We start from the raw sequence: 27301 nt of genomic DNA, 5'->3' as shown, positions 1-27301 counted from the left end.
TACCATAGAACAGGGAAAACCAGAGATTTCAGGTAATAAACATTCATAAACAAACTTCAGCTATTATTTTATTAATAGAGCCATTATGAATGGCTGCAAAATTATGATATTTCTTGCACGTCAAAATAAATAGAACTTATTTAGATCCTTTACAGTGATAAACATAGTACACACTACACACCTGTATAGATCCCATCCTCATCGGAACTCCACTTATTATACAGAGAGGCGTGGCCGACTCAACGGCCATGCCTCTCTGTACAATTAGTGGTGGACTGACATCATAAACCCTTGACATTGTGAGGATGTATAGATCCATGCATTTTAAGAAAATCCTTTGCGTTTTAGTGATACCTGTATTTCTATAGATATGCATTTTATTTTTGGTATTTATTTATTTACAGGCCTAGACAAGCTTCTAACAGGTTCAATACAGCATCCAGGTTTCACAGATGAGGTAAAAACTCTTCTTGAAGTTTTATTTTTAACAAAACAAAATACATGCAGGTGATCAATGAATTGCATGTACAAATTATAGAAAAGAAAATTAGCAGCATACAAACTGACACATCAACAAAAGTTATCTTTTTGGCAAAAATAAGAAATATACACTGTAGAATTTGATACCATTGTGAATAAATGAAATCACAATACTGAGATAATTCAAGCAGGCATCATCTGCATGAATTTGTATTTTAAAGGAAAAAAAATCTTAATCTCGTTTATTTGTATTTTTGTACAATGATTTTAATAATTTCGATGAAAAAATATCACAGTATGATAGAGTTTATTTAATGGATTGTATTAATATTAGACCAGTGAATTGATGTATTGGGATTTAAATTCCTAGGATGTGCAGGAAATCCCGTTTGAGGAGGACCAACCCTTGGGAGTCCCAGTGGATCCCATTAACCACACCCTGGTCATGAATGACGAGATGGAGCTGACCGGATTAATCGGATTATCCGACGAACCTCCGGATGACTTTGAGGAACTGAAAAGCAAGAGCAGAGTGGACCACAAATTTCTTCAAAGTCTGATTTCATCTGAAAAGAGGACAAAAAGGTAACACTGGCATATTCTAAAACATTGCACATGGTAATCCCAGTTTTAAAAAAATTCCAACTCCAATTATTAGCTCCCCAGAGCTTTATGAGAGTTTTATGAAAGATATGCATTTACATGTATATACAATTAGAGATAAATCGAGCACCTTGAAGGGGAAAGGAGAAAATTTCCAATGAAAACATATTTTGAATGATATCTACACTGTATATTAATATATCTTAGTATGTGAATTTTTTTCAGTACCAGTTTACAGATAGAGACACCAGAAAAGTTATTTCATGCCAAAACACAAGGGGACCCCGATACGTACGTTTATACAACTATGAATCGTTACAGCTGTTCTATGCAATCCACGATGTCTAGTCTCGTATCAGGAACCACAACTCTGTCAAGTCAACTGAGTGTAGCCAAGAGAGCACCTCTAACATTAGTGCCATCTTCTCAAAAACCAGCACTTCTTAGCTCAGGAACTGCTGAAAACTTGACAGCTGATTTAGCAAGTGAACTTAACTATCAGTCTGATTTAGAGAAACCCAAAGCTACTGGATTTCTTCAGTCGCTCCTGAAAAACCCGAACAAAGATTTCATTGAAAATTTGCGGTCAGCACATTCTACCCCTTCCGAGTTTGAAAGAACCCAGGTCTTTGCTTCAGGGGATGGTATGGATGAGACAGCAGTTCTGGACAACACCATATGGACAATGGAAAAGAGGGATCATCACAGTTTAGATATGATACAGAAACATCACAACGTAGTGGAAAAAATTCATGTGGAAAGCAACTCTGAAGTGACACAAGTCTTTCATGGAGGGGATGCTATGGAGGAAACAAAATTAATTTCAGGGGGAATTTGGACAGAGGAGGAAATTCATATGAAAGAAAGAGAGAAAACTCGCCTATACAGTACAGGTGGAAACATGGAAGAAACGAGAGTGCTCAAGGGTGAAATTTTGATGGGATCGGATAGAGATGGTGGGGTGATGTTCAATAGTCAAGGAGTTGAAAAACCCTTCCAGCAAGGTTGGGAGGAAACAAAGATATTTGTGAAAGATGATAACATGGAAGAAACTAAAGCTCTGACAGGCGGAATTTGGACTGCAATGGAAAGTAATGTCGAAAATACAGACAGTAAAGGCTCATTACAGAGTCAGTTTAAGCAAAGCAAGGAGGAGACAAAGATATTTGGAAAGGGGGATAGTATGGAGGAAACCAAAGCTTTGACTGGAGGAATTTGGACAGACCTTGAAAGAAGTGTTGGGAAGACAGACATCAGAAACTCCTTAGGAAGTGTTTTCAAACAAGGAGAGGAAACAAAGATATTTGGAAAGGAGGATAGCATGGAAGAGACTAAAGCTCTGCTTGGAGAAATTTGGACCGGCTCAGACAGAAGTTTTGGGGTGATAGAAAGCAGAAATCAGGTTGGGAAGAGTTTGAATCAGGACTGGGAGAAAATGCAAATTTTTGGAAAGGAAGACAATATGGAAGAAACTAAGGCACTAACGGGGGGAATTTTTACTGGCCCGGAAGCAAGTGGTGACAAGTCAGGCAAGGGTGATTCCATTGTGAATTCCTTCAAACAAGATGGAGAAGAAACGAAGAAAGTTACAAAGGAGGACAACATGGAAGAAACTAGGGCTCTAACAGGAGGAATTTGGATGGCAGAGGCACAGTCCAATGAGAAGACAAAGACTCTCAGTTTAATGGAAGAAACAAAACCTCTAACTGGAGTAATTGAGGTAGAGGATTCAACAAAAGGAGGTAGGAAAGAAGAAGTAAATGGAATGGGAGAGCAGATAGAGAAGTCTAGAAATCATGTGCAAGATGGGGAACAGCAAGTTGTAGCTTCATTATTTTCGAAAGAGTATGAAAACAAGGTGCATGAAATGGAAGAGGCTGATTCTGATAATGATTCAGAAATTAGCTTTAATATCAAGAAAACTGATACAGACAATACAACCACTCCACAAGCAGAAAATGTATTTGCTGCAAAGAGAACAGAACCATTGGTTGAATCCACAGAAAAGGAAAGGTGTGATGAGGATATGGTCATTGACAAAGGTGATGGAAACACTAGAACTCTGGCAGATCTGAAGAACCTCCTCAAGGAACATACAACTAAATTTGATGACATCTTGATGAAACCAGTCGAGAGTTTGTCAGTAGTCAAGGACAATGTCATAGCAAGCCAGAGTGAAAATGTAGAGAGACAGGGGGAAAATAAAACACTGATGTTCAGCAATAAAAGTGATTGGCTGGAAGAAACAAAGATGGTGACCGCCAATATCGAGATAGGCTCCAAACAAAACATCATATCGAAGCCTGAGATTTCAGATCTGCTCAAAGTTGCAGAAAACAAAACAGTTTTATTTGCTGATAAAAGTGCAGCTATGGATGAAACAAAACCTGTAACTACTAACTTGATCAGTGACAATGAACCATTGGCTTTTGCTTCAGGGGTTGCTGCCCAAAGTCAAATGGTTTCCGAGACAGTTGAGAAATTGCCAACAATTACTGGTAGTAACGTAACCCTTACTTTTGGTAACAACAGTGGGGCTATGGAAGAAACCAAGATAACAACAGCATCACTTACATGTATATCAGTGAAAAATAAATTAGAAGGAAATGATGTTGCTGGATTACCCAAATTAACTGACAGTATTTGGGCAGAAGGGGAATCCAATATGAATTTAAATGGGACACAAAAGACAGATGATAAACCATTAAGTAAGTTAAATATTTCCAGATCTCTACAATCAGTTACATTTAAAATACATTAAACCTATTGGGGGGGGGGCTTGTTTGTCCATATATTCATTGATTTATCTTTATAATATGTGTAGGTACTAATAATTTTTAAAAGAGTGATTTTCTTTAAAACAATTTTTATTTGCTTATCAAATAAATCTTGATTCTCACTTAATAATGTACCTGATACAGTGTACATTTATACATTTATTGATAATGCTTAAACTTGAATATATACATGTATTTTGTACTTTGTAGGTCTTATGATGGAAGCTAATATGGAAGTTGGACTTCTTGAGCAGGGGCCACCTGAGAATTTGTTTACAGATGCCACTCTGAATTCTACTGTTACATCCTTTAGACCTGAAAGTACCTCAACCATTGGTAAGACATGTTTAATGAAAGGAATCATCCTTTTGTAGGGAAGATTCATGTTTGTTAAAGTCAGTGTTAGTTTTGTTTAAGAAATTATGCTGTGTAATTTTAATTCGCACCATTTTAAATTCCCCCAATCAGGAAGAGGGCGAAAGGGGCAAAAATAAAACGGGGGCGAAAATTTCCCTGTATACAGTATTAAAGCCGCTTCATCCGAAACAGGCACATATTATCTTAAACAATAAAAGTATGTCATTACATAGATAATATATAAAAAATTAATTATAAGATTGATTTAATAGTTTATTACAACAATCCTTACATGGAAAACATAGACCAAAAACCTTGTTGACAAACAGCAGTTCCTGACGGGAAGTTAAGATCTGTTTTGATTTCACCTTTGAAAAAAATACTTTTATCGGTTATATCTAGTTATGAAGAGAATTCAAACCCGAGTATTTTTTTTTTTCTATTAGTAGAATCCTAAGTCATGATATATCTTTTAAAAATTAAGAAATTAATTGAATATAATCCATAGTAATTTTTATATTAATATGCATATTTACAGAATAGAGGAAAATCAGATATTCTTAAAGATTTTTTAAAAAGGGAGTTTAGTAATGAGGGCTAGAATATTGCCCATGTGGAAAAAATGCTCGGGTTTGTTCTTCATGAGTTATACATGTAAGCGATAAATTTAATTTTTTGAAGGTGATTTCACGCAATGTCAACAAATGTCAACAAAGGATTATTTTTTGTGTGACCTAACAAAAATTATTTTTTTAACTTTTGAATTTTGATATCTTTAAAAAGAAAAAAACTTTGGGGATATAATTTGACAGAAGTTGGAATAAATTATGGACAATTATTTTTCAAAAAGAAAAACGAATGTATATTTTTAGCGATTAGAATCGGACCAAGCGACTTTAAAGATGGACAACAGTAAAAGACTCAAAAGTTTGTACATGTCACTAAATTATAAGGCCACCAAGAGTCATTTTGGGGGACGTGAAATAGGTTAAAAGATCTTCAAGATATATTTAGAGCTCTTTAAAATCAAATTTAGCTTTAATGTTAAAATGATATACAGACAAGCACATTAGCCTTTACATTGTACACATGAAATTGATTAAGTGGGATATTCCCCCATATTTTAGGGGGCACAAGAAAGGGTTTCAAATACATGTATGTACATGTGACAAGTGTTTTACTTTACAAAAAACTTAATCTCTGGGTATTACTTTAAAGCATCACCCTTAGACTCCACCCAGGCACTTCTTAATAAGGACTGTGACAACATCACCATGCCCCGTAACAATACAACAGCTGTAGAAGAGTCCCTCATTTCCCAATTATCCATCAACAAGACCGCAGTGGAATGTGACATTACTCAGGTATGAAATACCATGTAAATATAAAGACAAAGTTCAGATACTGCATATAATCATAGGATTCATTTTTTTGGGGTTTTCCAAGTATAACAAATAAAATTAAGTAACTTTTCTTTCTTGGGCACTAAAAAATTGTAAAGAATTCAAATACGGGTTTAAATGAGAATTATATCTATGATTTTATTGTTTATGACATAGGATGATATCTGGACCGGCCCCACCACAGCCCTGTCTCTGTGTAATTACCTCCAGGTCGTCAAGCCCTCCTGTCTCAAAGCCTCCAAACTTTACGAACTGCGCAGAACCAGATGCAGCTTAGTCCAGGAGGAGGTAACTCTGTGTAGCTTTCAGGCATCTGATGAAGTTTTTGAACAAAATCTATTTTGTATATATACATGTACTGTAAAAAAAATTTATGGGGTAAAATTTTCATGATATGAGGAAAATATGTTAGTTTAAGGGGACTTGTGGTTGAAAAAATATAGCATTAAAAAATTTACATTTCATGGAGGATATGATTTTGTGGGTCTCTCATGCCATGAAAATGTAAATTAATCACCCATGAAAATTGGTGCTTTCACAGGATTTTTTGAAGTTTTTATTGCATATATTTAAGCATTGAATTCATATTTTAGGATGTCTTCGGTCCTATAACACACCTGGCCGTGCCGACAAATTGAATAACGCGCATTAGCGCGGTATGATAATTTGTCGGCACTGCCAGGTATGTTATATGACCGAAGACATCCCAAAATATGAATTCAATACTTATATTTACATTCTTTAATTCTTCCTCTTCATAAGTGTTTATTTCGGTAATCTTTGATGTGAATTTAGCGCGCTTCAAAACTGGTGTGCTTTATAGACGTAAGAGCCGTTTGTGACGTCGTAAATTTAAATAATGCAAACGAACATTGAGAGGAGAAAAAGTGACAAATTAATTTTAAAGCACATTTGTTGTATTTTTACGTTAATTCAACAGGGTTAATTTTTTAAAATTAAGTTGTGTCAAACAATGTACATTTTGGTGTTCATAAAGTATTAAAAATGCAGATAGTTCCTACTGTGTATTCTAACGTGCGGTGACAAGGTTTCGCGTGTGTTATAGAGATTTGAACGTCATGGATTTCTAGTGGATTTCATAAAGAAAATTACACTGAATGTAAATATAAGTTCTTATTGCATATATAATCATGTTTCATTTTCTTGTTAGCTCACCTGAGCCGAAGGCTCAAGTGAGCTTTTCTGATCACATTTTGTCCGTCGTCCGTCCGTCCGTCTAGCTGTCTGTCCGTTTGTCCGTCTGTAAACTTTTCACATTTTTGACTTCTTCTCAAGAACCAATGGGCCAATTTTAACCAAACTTGGTACAAAGCATCCTTGGGTGAAGGGGAGTTTAAATTGTTAAAATGAAGGGCCAAGTCCCCTCACAAGGGGAGATAATAAAAAAAAAAGACAAAAATAGGGTGGGGTCACTAAAAAATCTTCTTCTCAAGAACCACTGGGCCAAGAAAGCTGAAACTTATGTGGAAGCATCCATGGGTAGTGTAGATATTAAATTGTTAAAATCATGACCCCCGGGGGTAGGGCGGGGCCACAATAGGGAATCCAAGTTTTACATAGAAATATATACAACAAATCTTTAAAAATCTTCTGCTCAAGAACCACTGGGCCATGAAAGCTGAAACTAATGTGGAAGCATCCTTACGTAGTGTAGATATTAAATTGTTAAAATCATGATCCCTGGGGGTAGGGCGGGGCCACAATAGGGAATCCAATTTTTACATAGAAATATATAGAACAAATCTTTAAAAATCTTCTTCTCAAGAACCACTGGGCCATGAAAGCTGAAACTCATATCGAAGCATCCTCGGGTAGTGTAGATATTAAATTGTTAAAATCATGACCCCCGGGGGTAGGGCGGGGCCACAGTAGGGAATCCAAGTTTTACATAGAAATATATACAACAAATCTTTAAAAATCTTCTTTTCAAGAACCACTGGGCAAGGAAAGCTGAAACTTAAGTGGAAGCATCCTGGGGTAGTGTAGATTCTAAAGTTTTAAAATCATAAAAGGGAAGGGGGTAGTGGGCATGATAGGTATAGCAAGAGGGGGAATCTGGTAAAAGAACTGCATCACCCAAGTTACTCAGGTGAGCTATGTGGCCCATGGGCCTCTTGTGTTACATGTACAGTATAATCAAATATGTACTTCTTTTTTCTCAACAGGAAATACTTTGTGATGACCTGAAGAGCAAACTACTGGCTGAATTAACAGTGAAGCCCCATATTGAAGCTCAGATGGAAATCAATGCTCAAATGAAGGCAGAAGTTGAAAAGTATGAATGTAAAATTAAAGAGTCTGATTTTTTTTTGGGTTAAAATTTACAGGTATTTTGTGTCAGAGTGCAAGCATGGTACATGTATATTTATGAAGTTAGCAGTTGTTTGACAATCTTTCATATAACACTCTTTTGTATCTTGTTACGGTAAAACACTTACATGCAATATACATGTAACATAGGAATACTAAACCTCACTCAATATCTGAATAGCTTACTACAGTCTATGCGAAAGTCACCGGACCGTCGGTTTTTACCGGTACAATTTAGATCGGGTCGGTAAAAAAAATCATTTTACAGGACCGAATGTCTGGTAAAAAATAAGGCCAAATAAATCTAAATTAAGAGGTAAACATGGTCCAATTCCCCACAAATGTCCTTAATTTGACCAATTTAGCAGTAATATCTGATTAATTTTTATATATTACAACCCTGTCATGATCGTTTTTATTCTAATTCGAATTTCCTCTGTCAAGGGTTAGAGATCTTTAGATAGCTCAGACGTAGATTTGGTTGGGAAAATATTTAGATAGCTCATACGTAGATTTAGTTGGGAATTTTTTTTCAAATGATCATCAAACTTGAGTAACCATAATGAGTTGTTTCAGGAAAAATAAATATGCATTGAAAGTGCATATTAAATTTAAGAATTTTTTTTGATACAGTGTATGTTGTACAAGTCAAATATGAAGGAAAAAAATACATGCAATTGTATAGATACCTTTAACAAAGGAAAATTATAAATAGTTAACATGTCCATTTCACTCTGAATTCATTTAACAATAAGGTTAAATTTCACAGTGAGAATTAACCCCATCCCACCACCCTCTCAATCTTAGTATCATAATGATGTATGGATTTAAAGGAAATAAAGTCGGTCTGGTAAAAAATTGCTTGGTCTGGTAAAAATTTTATTTTTACCAGACATTTTGTCTGGTAACAATTTTCAACTTTCGCGTAGACTGTTACTATGCATTATAGTATGTCCTAAAGATAAAAAAATATTGCATATAATTTTAGCCTATCTGTTTGTGTTGGTCAACAGTGTTAATATGGATAATTGAGGAAAGAAATTTTATTTGAACATGGGTGTAAATTAATGTCGTAAATGTGTGGGAAATTTTTAATTAGATTGATTTTTATTGAGAACTTGAACCAGATGAAGGATAGAAATGCTAAATGTGTTAAATACATGTGATAATCTTACAGGAAGAAGGTAGAAATAGAGGAATTGGAGGAGAAATGGCTGACAGATCCACCTGAAATTTTTCACTACGCCCAGACCTGCAGCCCAGCTCAGGTATAGATGGACAAAATTTCAGTGTGCTGTAAATATGGGAGATATTACATATATATATATACATGTACATGTTCATGCATTTACATAAATGAGACACATGTATATAATTTATTTTACACCATGCATAAGTACATGTAGGTCAAAAACTCTTTATGGTCCCCTTTTAGGATGACTCTCAGAATAACACTGTAATTCATACACAAAAACCTTTTATTTCTGCATATATCAAATTGTAAATAATTTTAAGTGATTGCTTACAAAATTTTTACTGGAGTCATATATATCTTCATTTGTTTAATTTCATGAATGTTATAAGAGCGTGTTGGCCAGTTCGTCTACTAACCTTACCAACTACTTAATATTTGTTGTTTGTGTACAGAAAATTGTGTTATGCAGTAAAACTTGCTTAGTACGAACACGGATATTTTGAATTCATGGATATAGCGAAGTTATCTTGGATCCCCAGCAATATAAAATTAACGAATTTCTTATATGGATATATAATGAATTACGGATATAGCGAAGTAATTTCAAAGGTCCCAGCGACCTCGTTATAACCGAGTTTTACTGTATGATTTTACAGAAAGTAGAATTAAGGGAGAAGATGGTAGCCATGAGTAATGTGTGTACCAGACTCGGAAAAATTGAATGGAAAAAGGCCTCATTACAAGCAGCTACTTTAGAATTACAAAAAATTCAGGTCAGTGTGATACAATGGATTATCTGTGAAGTACATGTATTTCTATCAATAGAAAATCTCAATGGGTGTCTAGTTTTGTGAAATTTTGCGAGCATCAATATTTACAAGTGTTAACATGAATTTGAAGCAAAAATTACTAGTGGGGTGATTTCCTTGACACTAGAGGCAGATAATTTTTTTACCAAAAGTGTATTTACTCTCTGATTTTCAAATCAATGCAGATTTTGATTCTTAGCAAATGATTAAAGGAATTTTGTAAACATATATGTTTTGACATATGTTTTTTGATTTTGAGCTTGTTATGGAAATATAAGTATTTTAGAAGAGGAAAGAAAAAAATAAACTATAAACGACAGTTCCTGCAGCATTAATTTTATGTAAGATTTTCCAAAAAATATAAACAAGACTTTTTTTGCTAAAACTGAGAAACTTTTTTTGGTAATCGTCCTACTTAACAGAGAACACTAACGAATGCTCGTTACAATATCATCTTACATAAATGACACAAGCTTTTGTGTACGTAAAAGTAACTGCATAGTGCAAAGTCTTTCTATAAATTAAAAAAAATACTTTTTTAATCTAAATCTTTGATTTTTTTCTCCCAAAATGAAAAATAAATAATAGCCTTTCATAATTACAGCCAATAATCACCATTTTCTTTCAAACAGGAAGGCATTGGGAAGCTGAATTTAGAAGTGGGAGAAATTCTTCAGATGGCCACAGATGCTATGCAAAACATAGAACTTGTAAACCAAGGTAAAAGAGAAAACAATAAAAGTAGACTGTACTTAAATCTAAGTTTTTGTAAAGAAATCCCATCTTTATTTCTTAAACATTTAGCTTTATATGTACAGATCTGATATACAGTGCTTGAAAGGAGTATGTGGGTTTAAAGCTTTGTTGCATTATATAAAACTACTCTATATGTCACATGACTTGTATTTTTTCAGCAACATTTTATAGAAAAATATGCCACATGTACAAGGCTGAAGCATGCACATGCTTGTCTTAATGGAATTACTTGTACACATTATTGCAGAGTTGTCAGATATGGATGAAGAAATATTAGAAATGAAACAAACTCCTGTTCCATCAGAGGAGGAAATGCAAGAGTATTTGGCATTAAAGGACGAGATACAGAACAAACAAGCAGGTGAGTTTACTATTGCATGATCTCACAATTTTATGTACCGGTATTCCTATATGTGTACAACTTGCAAGGTCTTAAGGGGATGAAGGACCTTTAGCTGAAAAAATACCTGTCATTTAATTTTTTTCATATTTTGTATATATCTTATTTAGTATGTCCTACATACTATAAAGCAGACATATCAATAGGTTTCTTGACTTATTTCTGAGATATTGAGTGACAAATACCATACCCCACAGTGTCTGAGCGGAGTTTTTATTCTCCGTGTTTCTGGGTCCATTACTCGGTCAATAATTGAAATTTTTCATCATAGATAAAAAATATACCAGCGGAAATGTGTCTTTTAAAATATTTTAGAGTATGAATAGGGTTAAAAATTCGAAAAAGCAAGATTCTTTTCTAACACCATATCTGGAGACGGAAATTTACGACTTTTTTAGGACAACTTAAACCATAAAAAAATTAATTTGCAAAAAATCCTATCATTCAATATTTGAAAATTTAATAAGTCGAAGTTCAAGGTCGTCATTGTATTGATTAACTGTAAAAATATCGATTGGTGAAGCTGAGCTCAATATTGCACGGGACAAAGTTAAACGAGTCATGATCATGAAAAAAACGTGTCATGTTTACATTTCTCGAGTACGGGAAAACCCAACTATGACGTCACACATTCCTGAAATAAGCGAAATAAGACAAACCCACAGAACTTTTCCGTCAACAACCATGTAAAAATATTTTTTGCGTTCTGAAATTTACAAAATACCCTACCATGTACATATTATGGCCGGTTTTTATGATTTTATACTACCCGTTTTTACCGTGTATGATCTTACTGAACTAAGAGATCCACTATGACGTCAAAGACGCACTGGACGCGCAGAGTAGGGAAACGGCAGAGTGGATTAATCTATTCCGTAATTTGATAATATTTGCAAGAAATTTTGAATGTTTTCAGATATTTTTATACCAGATGGTGAACGCAAACAAACAGTCAAAAAAATTATACAAGAACTGTGGTTTCAATCTCGTTTTGTACATATTTTATCAGAGATTATGACGTAAATCAACTGAGTCACGTGACCATACATCCTTCATCCCCTTAAATCTCTTCAGAAAATTCATTGTAGGTATTGGAAAATTTTTTAAGTCAATGCTGATTCTAAGATTTTACTACTTAAAGATTTAAAGTGAAATTTTTTTTATCTTTTCCGTGTAGGAAAATTGTAACAAAAAGTATTTGTAATAATTGGTGTAGTGCTGACTGTGTAAACAAATGAGAAAAGTTGTCATTATTGATGCAAACTTTCATATTTAACATTATTTTTCGCCGCAAGGCCAGCTAATATGTACACATAGGAAATATGTAAATGTAAATACACCATATAGTATATGTATCACACATCATATCATATGTATATGTATTTGAACCACTATTGTACTCTATTTACAGTGTATTTTATCAAATCAAATCTCCATTACCTTTCTTTTGACAGATTTAACAAATATGAAGAATGAAGAAATGAGTATGGCTGAGTAAGTTCCATATACATGTATCATCTTGTGTAGTATAGTATTGTCTGATAGTCTTTAGGGTAATTGTATTCTAAAAAAAAAAACCAAACAACTAGGACCATTGGAAAGGTTTATAAATAGAAGAATATTTGAGCAAAGTTTGGGTTTAGAGCTGGCCTGCCTTGGGATGAAAGGGGTAGGGGGGATAATTCACTTTGAAGTTTTTTGATATTTTCACGTTATCTATAAATTTAATATATAAACAGGCATGTCGTGAAACTCGTAATATAAAAGGCTTGAAGAAATTTTACCCCTGTTTTACAAAATTATGAATGTTTAATCAGAGATACTGTAGACATACTTTTTTTCCTCTGGGTCATAATTCCGCGGAATCTCTTTTGTTCAATCCGCTGGTAGAAAATTATGCGGATTACTAAAGACTCTCATTATATGCCTTATAAGTACATGTATATGATTAATAAGTTAAATGGGACCAATTTCCGCAGCAAATTTGTGACCGCATACATAGCGTAAATTGATACCAAGCGGAAAAAAGTACTTCTACAGTACTATATTTTTCAGGGCTAACAGAAGGCTGGCTGAGGAGCATGCAGCTCTTGCTCAGAAGTTGTCAGAAAAAGTGAGACAGGAGTCACAAAAAGAAAACATGCAGGAACTTCAAAACCAGGCACGGAAAATACACAACGAAATTCAACTTTTATATGGGTCTGTTTCCAAATTTAGCAATTCTTTATTTTAAATTTTTTAAAGGTGAATTTGTGAAAATAAAAGAAAAAATTTAGAAGGTTCACATGCATTGAAGGTACTTTTTTCCTTAGCTTCTAAAGGATTTCTGGCTTACTTTTTTTTTTATATAACCTTGTTTTGTGCCATAGAGATGTACAATGTACTTAAATCTGAAAAAAAAAACTTGTATTTTGATATTTCAGAATGAGTGGATGGTATTTTGATGAGTCTAGTTTCAGAAGTGGTCATAAAACTTTTATGTTCAGCAAAAGAAAACTAAGACTAGAAATAAGTCACGATGAAGAGGAAAAAATAACGTCCATTGAAATGATGACCTGTGACAAAGGTATCTAGAAATGATTTTTTTTTTAAATTTACGGAATTCTCATGGATCTCTTGCATATACTGTGAAATCACTAATTTTCATGGGGGTTTAATTTTCATTGTTTTCAAGGTATGAACACACCCACGAATTTATGTCCGCCATGAAATGTAAAATGTTACATGTTACGTTCTCAACAATTCTTCATCCACGAATTCAAATCCACACGAAAATTTGTGATTTTATAGTATACTTTTAGTTTTATTCATATTACAGTGATATGCTATTTATTGCTGTTATTTCAAGGATAAGTGGGTATTGGTCAAAGAATGCTGTGTCAGATAGTTGTATTTTTTTTCAGATTCTGTTTTTAATATGTTCGCAATGCTTCGTTGGTACATGTACACCAAATAATTTACATACAAATTAACGTATTCTTTGCAGATGTTCAGTGTAGGAGAGAGCAATTTTGTTATCATTTAGCAGTAGAAGCTGTTAATGGGGTCTACTTGAAACAAAAGTACTCCAGTCTAAATGATCTTCCTCAGGTATGTCTTAAAGGAATTTCATACTATTTTCTGAAGTGTACTTCGGTCTGATATGTATTTTTTTTTCCAGAATTAATTTACATTGTCAATAGATGCTAAGAATTTTAACAGAAATTAGACTTCATGTACATGTATTTATTTATTTTTTTTTTATATTGTATAAATTTCAAATGCATTTTTATACGCCCGTCTTAAGACGGGACGTATTATGTTATAGGCTTCATGTCCGTCCGTCCGTCCGTCCGTCCGTCTGTCTGTCCATTCCTGTCCGGCTCATAACTTCAATACTATTAGGCCTAGGATTATCAAACTTTGTCAACTGATACTTCTTGGGTAGACGGTGTGTCGCGCGCAAAAAGTAGGTCGCTGTGACCTTTAATTAAGATGCTATGGCCAAATATGGAAAAATCCTGTCCGGCTCATAACTTGTAAACTATTAGACCTAGAACTATCAAACTTGGGAAATGTATACATCTTGGGTAGAAGGTGTGTCGCGACTTATTTCAAGGTCACTGTGACCTTTAATTTAAGTGAATTTTTTTAAAAAACTAAGTTTTTTAAATTTTGAATTTCATAATCCTGAAAAATGTAAAAATATATTTGTATCCTTATTAAAAAAGTGTTAAATCAAGAAAATACTTATTTTTTTCAGCATATACTTGACAGCAATCTATAACAAATATAATGTATGTTAGAGAAATCCCATGTCTCCCATGAGTGTAATTATCAAGCACTGGTCAAGAGTTTTGATAACAGAAAGTTGCATGTCAAATTAGAGAGAAATTAATGAGTTTAGTGTGAGGAGCAAACTGGAGAGCATCGATGCTATCTATATCCCTTTGGGAATTGGGCAGATGGGTAAGCCTGGTGGATTAAAAATAGCTCTTGTTGGCTAGCCTAATTTAAATGAATTTGATGAAAAGTAATTAACACTAATTTGATTTTGCATAATAAACTGATATGATATTATATAATATGATTAATCTAAAAAACTAATTTCATAGGATTGGAGTCAGCATGTCCATTTTCCATAGAAATCCCATATTAAAATCTTTTTGACATTAAATGTTAAAAAAAAAAAATCATTGAGTATTTTATATATTTTTAAAAATATTTTATGGTAGAGAGTTCAGATTCATTCATCTAAAGTAATGAGTAGACAAGCATCCAGTCAAAGATTAATTAATGAGTTCAATTTAGGAAGGCTAGCCAGCATCTTCTTATCTGTTACCCTTTGGGAATTAGACAGAAGAACTGCTGGTCAGTTGAAATAGCATATGTCATTTGATGGCCAGCATTTTATTTTCAAAATTAATTTGGTATAGATTAAGTTGTTAAGACTACCGGTAATTTGATATTGTTTAATATGATGGGCATTTGACAAGGTCTAATACAACCAGTATAGAAATCTATCAATGATGCTATGATTAATGCCTACACCACAGGGGATGGATAAACAAATATATTAAGGAATTAGAAAAAATTATGGAAATTTTAGAATCAAGGTTGACATGATTTTCTTGCACTCTAAACCATTTAGTTAATTTTAATTTTTTGACGGGCGTATCATGCTGTGGCGTGGCACTTTATTACACCATAATGTTTAAAGTTTTATAAATACGAGGGTTGTCCATACAAATCGTGGACAAGTTGTCTAGTGTGAAAAACACACACACACACACTGAAATTTTCACCATTATTTACACACACACACAGTAATATACACACAAATTTCAGATAAATATATGCATAAATAAACAAATTATGAGATTTTATGCCATGTATTGTATGACCTTACGGCGCATGGATTATAACGTCAAAGTGTCTAAAACAGCGTCATCGTTTTATCTTTGCTGAAAATGAAGTCACATGAGTCACGCCTTAATTTTAAATTTCATTACACACATTCTTTAGTCTCCAAAACAGCCGAGGAACGTCTTAAATGGCACCCTCATGCGATCTTCTGAAGATTTATTAGTAAGTTACGGACAATATTCTCACCATCATTCAACTAATAGTAAATCTCATATCGGCGGTCTACTGTGACAGCGTCTTTTGCTATTACATTAGGAGTTTGTCCGTATGTTTTGTACTCCCCAGGGGCTCGATAAAAAAAACTTCGCTAAGAAAACTCCTATTTCATTTGTATACTTAAGGTATGGGGATATTTTTATAATCTTTTTTCTTCTATGTGTCATTACAACATCGAAATAAAACTGAACTGTTCTCACACACACAACGTCATAAAACGTCGCCATTTTTCGTGTGTTGTGTTTACCACTTTCCAATTTCAAATGCCCGAGAAATTGCCAAAAATTAAGCAAATGCCTTACACAATTTTTACAGAGACTACAAAATTAATTGTGGAATTGAATTAGTGTAATTTTAATCCAAATCTTATGTATTTAAAACTTTTATTTTGAATCCAAACTTGTGTATTCTTTAATAAAACCTTGGTTTTTTGACCGTGCGCACACACAATACCTCGTACACATTCACAGCATACATAAAATCTTTATTTTTGCCTATATTTAATCAAAAAAATTATCATGCACTTAAATATGATAAATAAACATTTACTGAAATTTTCAGCTTATTGCGCCCATTACTTTTCAAAAAAACGCTTTGTCCACATTTTACGGGACAACCCTCGTATGTTACAAGTAAAGTTGATAAACATGCAAATTTGTTAAATTTTGATCATAACGCGCGCGAATCTGTCAGTAATAAAGAGAGAAACAACACAAATCAAAGAGCTTTGAGATCTATATTTGGGACTGAGTTTTCCATGTTTTAAAAGATCAGTTCAAAGACAACAATCTAATTCAGAGAATATTTGTCCCCTGCTTAAGGAAAAAATGTGCAGATGTAAAAAGTGTGTGTGTTGGGGGTGGGGGTGGGGTGGGGGTCAGGTCACATTCCGAGGGATGGATTGGGCCATAGGAAGTTATGGTATAAAATTTCTTTGCAAAAGCTTCTTCAGATATTGCTCGGAAATAAAAGTTTTACACACAAAGATAATGTATAAATTTTTTACCTAGACCTTTGACCTCAACATTAATAGAGGTCTTCTTTAGGCCATTGGGAGGTGTGGAATAAAATAATAATAAAATGTACTGACCTTTGAACTTTTGACCTCTAAATCAAGGGGTCTTCCTTAGGCCACAGGAAGCTGCTATGTAAAAATTCATAGCAAAAGGCTCCAAGGCTTCTCGAGATATCTTGTGAAAATGAAAGTGTTACAGACAGACAGACCCAAATTGATATGAAGGGGGGGGGGGGGGGGGGGGCAACAACCTAACCCAAAAACTTCATGGATTGATCAGTAAGAAGTGAAAGTGGGGTCATCTATTTTTTGTCACTAATTCAGCAAAAGATACACTTATCAGATTTCCATTGCTCTGCGAATATGCCATGACAATTTACATGTGCTCCTACGAAGAAAATGAGAATAAAGCAATGGTTCGTACTTTCTGGCTAAGAATCATCAAACCTTGGAAGGTGATGCATCTTGTGTTCTGGAGGAACATCATCTGAAAAAGGTCACTGTGACCTACGTTTGAAATGTAATGGTTTTAATTATTTTAATAGTTTGGATACTAAATGGCTTATAATCATCAAACTTTGTCAGTCGATGCAGCTTAGGTCCTCAACAGAACCGTTCAATCGCCTGCTGATTTGAACTTGCCATATAAATCAAGCAGTAAACCAAATGGCCTCAATACCTAGCACTGAAACTGAAAGCAACAGAAGTGACGATTTCTAACTAGGTAAAATGTAGAGTACTCGACTCGAATAGGATGCTTTTAATTCGATCGTTTTTTATCGAGACAAGCTACTGACAATTCAGTTGATGTTACAACAATTTTAACAAACCCTTTTTAATGCCAACATTTCTAGGATTCCACTTTCGTTCTTATGATCATGTTTGTAAATTAATACAACCTATTGTTTGGTCGTATATACACAAGTCATGTCAGACTATCTCTAGATACGATCCAACAATAGGTTGTATTGAATTGATTGTACGTTGTTTTGCGTCCCATTTGCGAATTTTTCATTCAGTCTCAGAGAGATTTTTTTCGAAATTAATCATAACTTCAATACTTAAAATAACTAAGCCTATACTCTCTTTTAATTAAACGGTATCGAAATGTAATGTTTGTCTCGGCGTTTGAGAAAATACAGACACCTTAAAGTCGCTCAGTCACAAATATATGTTAACTAAAGCGATGAAATATTCAACCAAAAACAAGACTTTTCCATTTGTCTTTTTAAAATATCATTCTTGCTTGAAGCATTGATAAGATTGATAAAGTTTAAGTGCAGTTTTACCAAAAAATTGTAATGTACCATTAATGCACATACATTCCAATGTATGCAATATATCTTCGTTCATGATAATAAAGTTTATTCCCCCAACTCTTATATGCAAATGCTCTATCAGAAATCCATAACAAAATTTATTCCTCATAACGAATTATAACTTCAGAATATTTTTTTTGTCATCAGAATTTGTGAGAACTTTTCACGAGAGGAATTCTTTTTCTTTATTTAGATATCATGCTTTTGGTTGGTATCTTCAAACATTTGTCGCCGTACATTCGACGTGCGATATGACGTTTTTGTAACTTAAGATTTTACAGTCTTTAGAGCAGTGTCAATTCGAATGAAACCGAAAGAATATGTCACTTGCTCATAAGATACTGTTTTGCAAATCTAATGCCGAGAGAAAAAAAATCTTTTTCACCGGTAGATAAACTTGCTCCATCTCTCATTTCATTAATAAAAGAAAACGAATTCGGTACTAATACCCAGGACGCTACACTAATAAAGTTAACTGTAAAATTTGTTTGCCTATCCCATTGCATAAACATGCTTTCCTCCGAAAAATTGTACCCCTGGCCAACTTCTATCGCGGTATTGCTCCATTTGCACCAGAAAGGATGAAAATCTTGACAATTGAACAGGTTCTCCTTGGTAACCAGCGCTAACTCACTCCCTTTCCTTTTTCTTAGTTGAACAGTTCCAGGTCTGAAAATGATTTGGAAATAAGGAGTTTCAACATCGGGCGAAAATTCGGACAATCCCAGGTGTGGCAAACTTTCGTCAACATCACACGTCCTCATTTTAAATGTGACACGCCCCCTTTTTGCCGACAGTCCGTATCGAGTCACATCAAGAAAAGGTTCAATATACTGATTCTCCGGGGTTTTGATATATAATTCTTTATGTCCAACACCAAATCCTTAAATAGAAATATAAATTAACAACCAATATAAATTAACCAACAAAATATGCATTTAACAATAACTCTTTTGAAACTGACTTTTGAAAGATCTTTTAATTTCCAACATTCTTACTAAAAGCTGAATGTTTTCCATCCATTTGGTAAACTTGGAGCATATGGATCCAGCATATTACATTATTTCATTATTATGTTCCCCAAACGAAGTTGGGGAACATATTGTTTTTACTCTGTTTCTTATTATTATTATTATTATTATTTTTCTTCTTCTTCCTGGGTACTTTTTTGTCCGGGAATGATCTCGTAAACTATACATCCGACTAAGGTGAAATGTTTTTAGGGTCAGTAGACATGTTATGTAGATTTGCGGAACGAAGGTCATTTTGCGCGCACGTGCTTGCAACAGCGTGCACGTGCAACATGTGTAATGACTGATTTAATTGATATAGGCGTAACTTTTTAAATTTTTGATGAAATGCTTTGAAACTTATAATATAAGGATATATTAGAAGAATAGACAATATGACATGGTCAAAATAGCAAGATCTCACGCGCATGCACGTGCGCTTTGCTCTGATTGGCTGAAACTAAAGTCTCAATTTCTTTCTTGTTTTTTGACGAAATCCTTTGAAATTTTGAAAATAGCCATGCATTAGGATATCCTACAACATGATATATAGCAATTATCATGAAAACACGTGCATGCATGTGCGCTGCAATCTGATTGGCTTAAACTTTAAATAGCTATAACTCCCTTGATTTTCAACCAAACAGGATGGGATTTGGAATATAGATAGATATACTGGACTACTACAAGAAAATATGGTCACCATGCACATGCATACACGTGTATGTACGTGCGCTGCAATCTGATTGGCTGAAACTTTAAACAGCTATAACTCCCTTGGTTTTCAACCAAACGGGGTGGGATTTAGAACATAGATAGATATAACGGACATCTACAAGAAGGTATGGTCACCATGCTCATGTATGCACGTGCGTGCACGTGAAATGAGCAAAATCAAAAAAACACTTGAATGAGCGTATCTTTTTAATACTTTTGGATTAAATACTTTAATATTTAGTATATTAAAATATACAGATTGTGTAGACAAGATGATATGGTCATTACACACATGCATTCACATGCACACGCGTGCAATGCTAAAATCTGAATGAACTTTGTACACTTCTTGGTAAACGTTGTTAAAGTCTCAAATGCATCGAGTTTGTCTTATTTAATGAAGCTTCCAGGGAATATGGCACCAAAAGGGAGTTGGGGAGCGTTTGGGGAACATCTGTAACGGTCCCCGTTACAATTAGCACTAGTTTGAATTTTTTTTAAAATAACCTATTCACGTACCTCTCAGTAGATATTTCCTCCAACCCTCGCAGCATCTTCCTTCCCGTATGGTGCAACTGCGGTTCTTCTGCCTGTAGAAAAAGTTCTCACATTGTCCGTCTGTCTGGCACAATGAAGCACAATCTAGGAGGGAGCGAACCGAGAGCTCCACGCTGCTGTTCTTTTGGCAGGTGCCCGTACAGTCTACCTGTGTAAAATCAACACCTCTGTCCACCTTATCAATGGTTTGTGATAGACTAAGTGTGAATCGGAGCAAAAAGACCACTGTTACGACCTCTGAAATCATGTCTGGTTTGAAATGAAGAAAAAGAAACCAAACTGGCGCAGATCAATGATATATTGTACAAAACTTATCTGTGTGGAAAATTATAATACTAGTATACATAATGTATGTCTGATATGATGGATTCTTAAGAATTCTAGATTGCTTTTACCCGTTTTAGAAACATTAATAATTTATAGATTTCGAGATTTTTTTATTAAGTGACATTTGCAGAACTGATGTGATGACAGTGATAAACATAAACAAATCACAAGAAAGTCCAAGGTTGTGTTCATGTACAAGGAAATCATCAAACTCTACATAATTAACAAGCTAACTAAATCAAGATCAAGAGTACTGTGCAACAATATATTCAAGAAGTGGTGTAAATCAGATGTGGATACAAGTACTTAAAAATTCCAAGGAACTTTTGTACATTTGGAATCACAAGATTTCACCAAAAACAGCTTAAAAACTTACGACTTTTTCAACTTTATACACAACCAATCCCCACGATAAATTAACGTCCAGGCTTTTTGATATCATTGACAGCTGCTTTTTCAATGAAAATGGAACTCGTAAATTTACTCACCTTGTCACTGGTCATTTGCAACAATTATTCTGAAGCTGACATTAAAAAGATGCTTGAATTTCTAATTGACAATATTTATGTTGTGTTTGGAGACCAGGTCTTCCAACAATCTATTGGAATTCCCATGGGTACCAATTGCGTCCCGTTATTAGCAGACTATTTTTGTAAACATATGGAGCAGAATTTATGCAAAATCTTATGCGTGAAGAGAAAAAAACACTTGCTGTGACACTCAACATTTAGATATATCGACGACGTATTGTCAATTAACAATGGTAATTATGTTCCCCAAACGAAGTTGGGGAACATATTGTTTTTACTCTGTTTCTTATTATTATTATTCTTATTATTTTTCTTCCTGGGAAAATTTTGTCCGCGAGTGATCTTGTAAACTACACATCCGACTTAGGTGAAACCTTTTTAGGGTAAGTAGGCATGTTATGTAGATTTGCGGAACGAAGGTCATTTTGCGCGCACGTGCTTGCAAGAGCGCGCACGTGCAACACGTGAAATGACCAATATACTTGAAATTGCCGTAACTTTTATATTTTTCGATGTAATGCTTTGATATTTAGAATATAGAGACATATTATAAATATAGATAAGATGACATTGTCAATATGCCATTTTGCGCGCACGTGCTTGCAAGAGCGCGCACGTACAACACGTGAAATGACCAATATAATGGATATAGCCGTAACTTTTTTATTTTCTGATGAAATCTTTTGAAATTTATAATTAGTAGTGTAGACAAGATGACATGGTCAAAATAGCAAGATGTCACGCGCATGCACGTGCGCTTCGCTCTGATTGGCTGAAACTAAATTCTCAATATCTTTCTTGTTTTTTGATAAAATCCTTTGAAATTTTGAACATAGTCAAACATTATGAAGATCTACAGCATGATATATAAGAATTATCATAAAAGCATGCGCAAGCACGTGTTCTGCAATCTGATTGGCTGAAACTTTTAATGCCTATAACTTTCTTGTTTCTCAACAAAACATGATGAAATTTAGAATATAAATAGGTATAATGGATTCCTACGTGATACTACTATGTTTGCATGCACTTGCGCATGCGCAATGCGTAAAATGATCAATATATTTGAAGAACGGTGACATTAATAATTTTATGATTTTTTATTGGTTCTTGGAATATATAAAGAAATGTTAATGATTTAGCAACATGCCATGATCACCTTGCATGTGCAAGCACGTGCTTTTGCGTGCAGTGCGTTAAATGACAAAGTTTATATCATTGTAGCTTTTAAAATTCTTTTATGAAATCCTGCAATACTGAGCATATTAAAAAAGTTTTAAAGGAAATTGGCACAAAAAAAAGGAGTTGGGGAGCGTTTGGGGAACATCTGTAACGGTCCCCGTTACAATTAGAACTAGTTATTATTATTATTTTTTTTCTTATTTGTTCTCCGGTACTTTTTTGTCCGCGAGTGTTCTCAGAAACTGTTCACCCAACTGAGCTAAAACCTTTTTAGGGTTAGTAGGTGTGTAGTGTAGGTGTGCGGAACGAAGGTCATTTTGCGCGCATACGCATGCACGTGCGTGCGCGTGAAATGAGTGAATTGACTGATATACTTAATATAGCTATAACTTTTACATTTTTTGATGAAATGATTTGAAACTCATTATATAAGGATAGATTAGTAGTGTAGATAACGTGATACTGTCAAATTCGCACGAACTCACGCGCATGCACGTGCGCTTTGCTCTGATTGGCTGAAACAAAAATCTCAATATCTTCTCTGTTTTTTGACGAAATGCTTTGAAATTTAAAACATAGGCATGCTTTAGGATATTCTACAATATGGTATATAAGAATTTTCATCAAATCACGCGCATGCACGTGCGCTGCAATCTGATTGGCTGAAACTTTAAATGGCTATAACTCCCGTGTTTTTCAACCAAACAGCACGGGATTTAGAACGTAGACAAACATAATGGACTCCTAGAAGAAGGTATAGTCATCATGAACATACTTGCACGTGCATGAACGTGCGCTTCGCTCTGATTGGCTGAAACAAAAATCTCAATATCTTTTTTGTTTTTTGACGAAATGCTTTGAAATTTAAAACAAAGGCATGCTTTAGGATTTCCTACAATATGATATATAGTAATTTTAATCAAGTCACGCGCATGCACGTGCGCTGCAATCTGATTGGCTGAAACTTTAAATGGCTATAACTCCCTTGATTTTCAACCAAACAGGATGGGATTCAGAACATAGATAGATATTATAGACTCCTACAGCAGGGAATGGTCATCATGCACATGCATGCACGTGCGTGCACATGAAATGAGTAAAATTCCAAATACACTAGATTCAACATATTTTTGGATTAAATGCTGTAATATTTAGTATATTAAAATATATCAATAGTGTAGACAAGATGATATGGTCATTACGCTCATGCATTCAAATGCGCATGCGTGCAATGCTTAAATTGAATACTTCTGGTAAAACTTTGTTAAAGTCTTAAATGTATCGCGTTTGTCTTATTTAATCAAGCTTACAGGGAATAAGGCAACAAAAGGGAAATGGGGAGCGTTTGGGGAACATCTGTAACGGTTCCCGTTACAATTAGCACTAGTTTACATTCTTATGTCGATACATTATATCCTGGTGAGCTTGAGATAAAAGATACCACAGAGTCTGACTCATCTTTTTCATATTTGGATATTTTACTTGAAAAAGACATCAGAGGTAATCTAACTACCGAGCTCTATGATGAACGTGATGAATTGAACTTTTATATCGTCAAATTCCCTTACTTATACAGCAATATACTTTCATCACCTGCATACAGAGTTTATATTTAAGGAATCACTGTCTAGTTTTGAGAGTATGCCAGGGCATCAACAATAGTGGGTAACATGGGATAATTTGCATAACGGGCGAAGCCCGTTATGCTAAAATTATCCCATGTTTCCCACTATTGTTGATGTCCCTGGCATACTCTCATAACTAGACAGTGATTCCTTATATTTCCATTTCATTGTGAAATAAAATTGTTGATTTAGACTTTAAAAATGCAGACATAGATTTAAATTTCACGAGGATTCCCATCCCAATTTTAGTAGGCGTCGCCGAACACAACGGCAGCCGCACGAAATTTTCATGCATATTTGGCCTCCTTAGCATCAGACTCAGAGACAGATGCGCACGAGATTTTCATGCATACTAGGCCTCCATAGCTCCTGACCTATCGACCTGCCTAATTTACATTCCGGCAGAATTATCAGGAAATAAACTCCGCTTACTTTCAAAGGGTTATCATAGAGAAAAAATTTAGAAATGGAAATATATCTCAGTTAATTCGATACGCAAGAGCATGCACTACGTATGAACAATTTCTAAAACGAGGTAAATTATTGACAGACAAGTTGATGAATCAAGAATTTCAGCTTTCTCGTACTCTCGTTTAAAGTCATCATTTCGTAAGGTCTATGGTTGATACAATGACCTTGTCAGCAATACAGTTTATCATTGAGTCAAATGCTGACTGACGTTTTTCATACTAATTGTTAGTCCATTATTTATACACTGAATTGACAACGGATTTTCTCGTTATTTCCCGAACATGACAAGGAGCACACGGGGGGTGTGACCGGTCGGCAGGGGATGTTTACTCTTCCATGGCACTTGATACCAGTTGTGATGTTTTGAAGGTCCTTGTTTGCCCTGCTCCTATATTCTATTGTTTTATAGACTTCTGATCTTGAATATTGTTCGTTATCTCTATGTTTCATGTTAGGTCCGCTCGCTTACTCGAGCGCTTCATTAGTTTAGCGTGTATGCGAGCAGATCTAACATCTAATTTTATTAAATTGTATAATTAAATATTTTTAATGATCAGTTTCACATTTTGTGATTGTAGAATTTACCTAAGAACATTGATGTGCGTGTGAAACACTGATGCCCGCATAAGGTAGCACATGGAGAAGTTTTTACAAGGGCAATGTCCTGAACTGTATGACATACAATACAGATATCATATGACATTAAGCTTGACATTCTCTCATAATTGAATATTTAATGAATATATAACAGTTTATGTGACTACTTTTCGTCACATAGTTTCATTGTGAGAAACTGGGAAACAAGGGCTATTCGAGACACTGCATTATAAACGAATGGTAAAGATTCAGTAAACTAGAGTTAAAATAAAAGCTTCATTAAAGCTGCTGTAAAACGTGTTAAAAATTCCAAAGAAATTTTCACTGAAATTTGTGACATTTACAGCAACCATTGCCTGTTTTATAGACAAATGAGCAGGTGGATTTAAATGATAAAAAAATATATAACGGGATACTGTCCTTGCCAACAAAAATTATAACAACTTATGTGCTATTTGCCCAATTTCAAAAAATAATATCTGATAATGTATGATTGACTTTAAGACACATAGCAAATTTGATAGACATCATTTCAGGAGTAGTTTACACTTTTTTAAGAAAAGTTTGACGGTAAAAAAGCTTAGTACTCAAAGGTCACCCTATATTTTGAAAAATGAGTGAAAACGAAAGCGTGTACGAATGTCTTAACAATTATTTTAAAATATCAGTAATTGTAGCTATTAACTTTTGTTTGGAATTCAAACAGATAATGAAACTTGAATCCATTGTTTAAAACCCTCGAAACAAAATTTACAATAAGATGTACTTGACAAAAACAGCGAAGGTCTGACAAGAGCAAAGAATTGCAAGAGCACAAAGACAGATTTATATGCAATTTTCTTAAATATTAGTGGTATTGTTGTTCAAATTCGTATTCGGGGAGACAGTTTAATTTCTGGAGGAGTCTAGAAAGCAATTTGTTTGCAAAAAAACTGAAAGGTTTATTAGAGGAAGGACCGAAACTCAGCAATCCACTACATTAAATTTCTTCATGACAGCGTCCAAACCCGCACGCCCTAAAGAGTAAAGGAGCTTTGCGGATAAACAGAAAGTTAACATTTTTCACATTAACAATATTCGCCAGATCTTTGACTTTTTGACTTGTTTCTATTTCCAAACTTGAAAAAAACACCTTTCAGAAGGAAGAAACAAGTCAAGGAAATCACAGGATCTGCCATTTTCGAGTATACTTAAGGTCATTCTCAAAAATGTCTTCTAAAATCAATCAGGAATTGGATAAAAATGTTATGGATATGTGTTTTAATTAAAAGAAAATATTTAATAAGGGAAATCAGTAAGACTAAATTATTGATAAGTTTTTTTTGGTTTCTTTCCGAGTACCGAGGACATTATTTATTGAACAGCTATGGAACACCATCACTGCCTTATAGCATAAAACTATGCATTCATTATGTCAATCTATCATTACGTGATGTGAACATATCTTAACGTTATGTCAATTTTTTATGGGGTGATGTAAAAATATCTTTACATCATGTCAATGCTGCATTACATGAAGTAAACACATTCTTCCATTATGTCCGCACTTTATAACTTGAAGTCCAAAGTTCATGTGAAGTGAAAATATGTTTACATTGTGTTAAAACTTTATTACGTGAAATGAATGTTTCTTTATATTATTTCATTTCTTTAATATGTGAGGTCAAAATTGCATTACGTCAAGTTAATTTCGTTTTACATGTGTTCTATGATTAAAA

General features: G+C 34.3%; 1 protein-coding gene across 1 annotated transcript; it reads left to right on the top strand.

The window, feature by feature from the left end:
- LOC134236407 (uncharacterized) lies at positions 1–25603 on the top strand (the record flags this gene model as incomplete). The annotated part of the gene is made up of 17 exons (XM_062718576.1): positions 1–32; positions 405–457; positions 851–1065; positions 1309–3791; positions 4071–4196; positions 5436–5581; positions 5777–5908; positions 7807–7916; positions 9129–9219; positions 9803–9919; positions 10588–10675; positions 10959–11072; positions 12566–12605; positions 13167–13310; positions 13535–13677; positions 14098–14201; positions 25565–25603. Coding segments are annotated over 17 exons (4177 nt in total), but the record flags the coding sequence as incomplete, so codon positions are not given.
- Between the last annotated feature and the right edge of the window lie 1698 nt (positions 25604–27301).

This window comes from Saccostrea cucullata, unplaced genomic scaffold (assembly GCF_032062105.1).
Source record: "Saccostrea cucullata isolate Sc308-1 unplaced genomic scaffold, CSIRO_AGI_Scuc_v1 ctg4376, whole genome shotgun sequence".
NCBI classification, from domain to species: Eukaryota; Metazoa; Mollusca; class Bivalvia; order Ostreida; family Ostreidae; genus Saccostrea; species Saccostrea cuccullata.
This window is presented reverse-complemented; position numbering and strand designations above follow the sequence as displayed.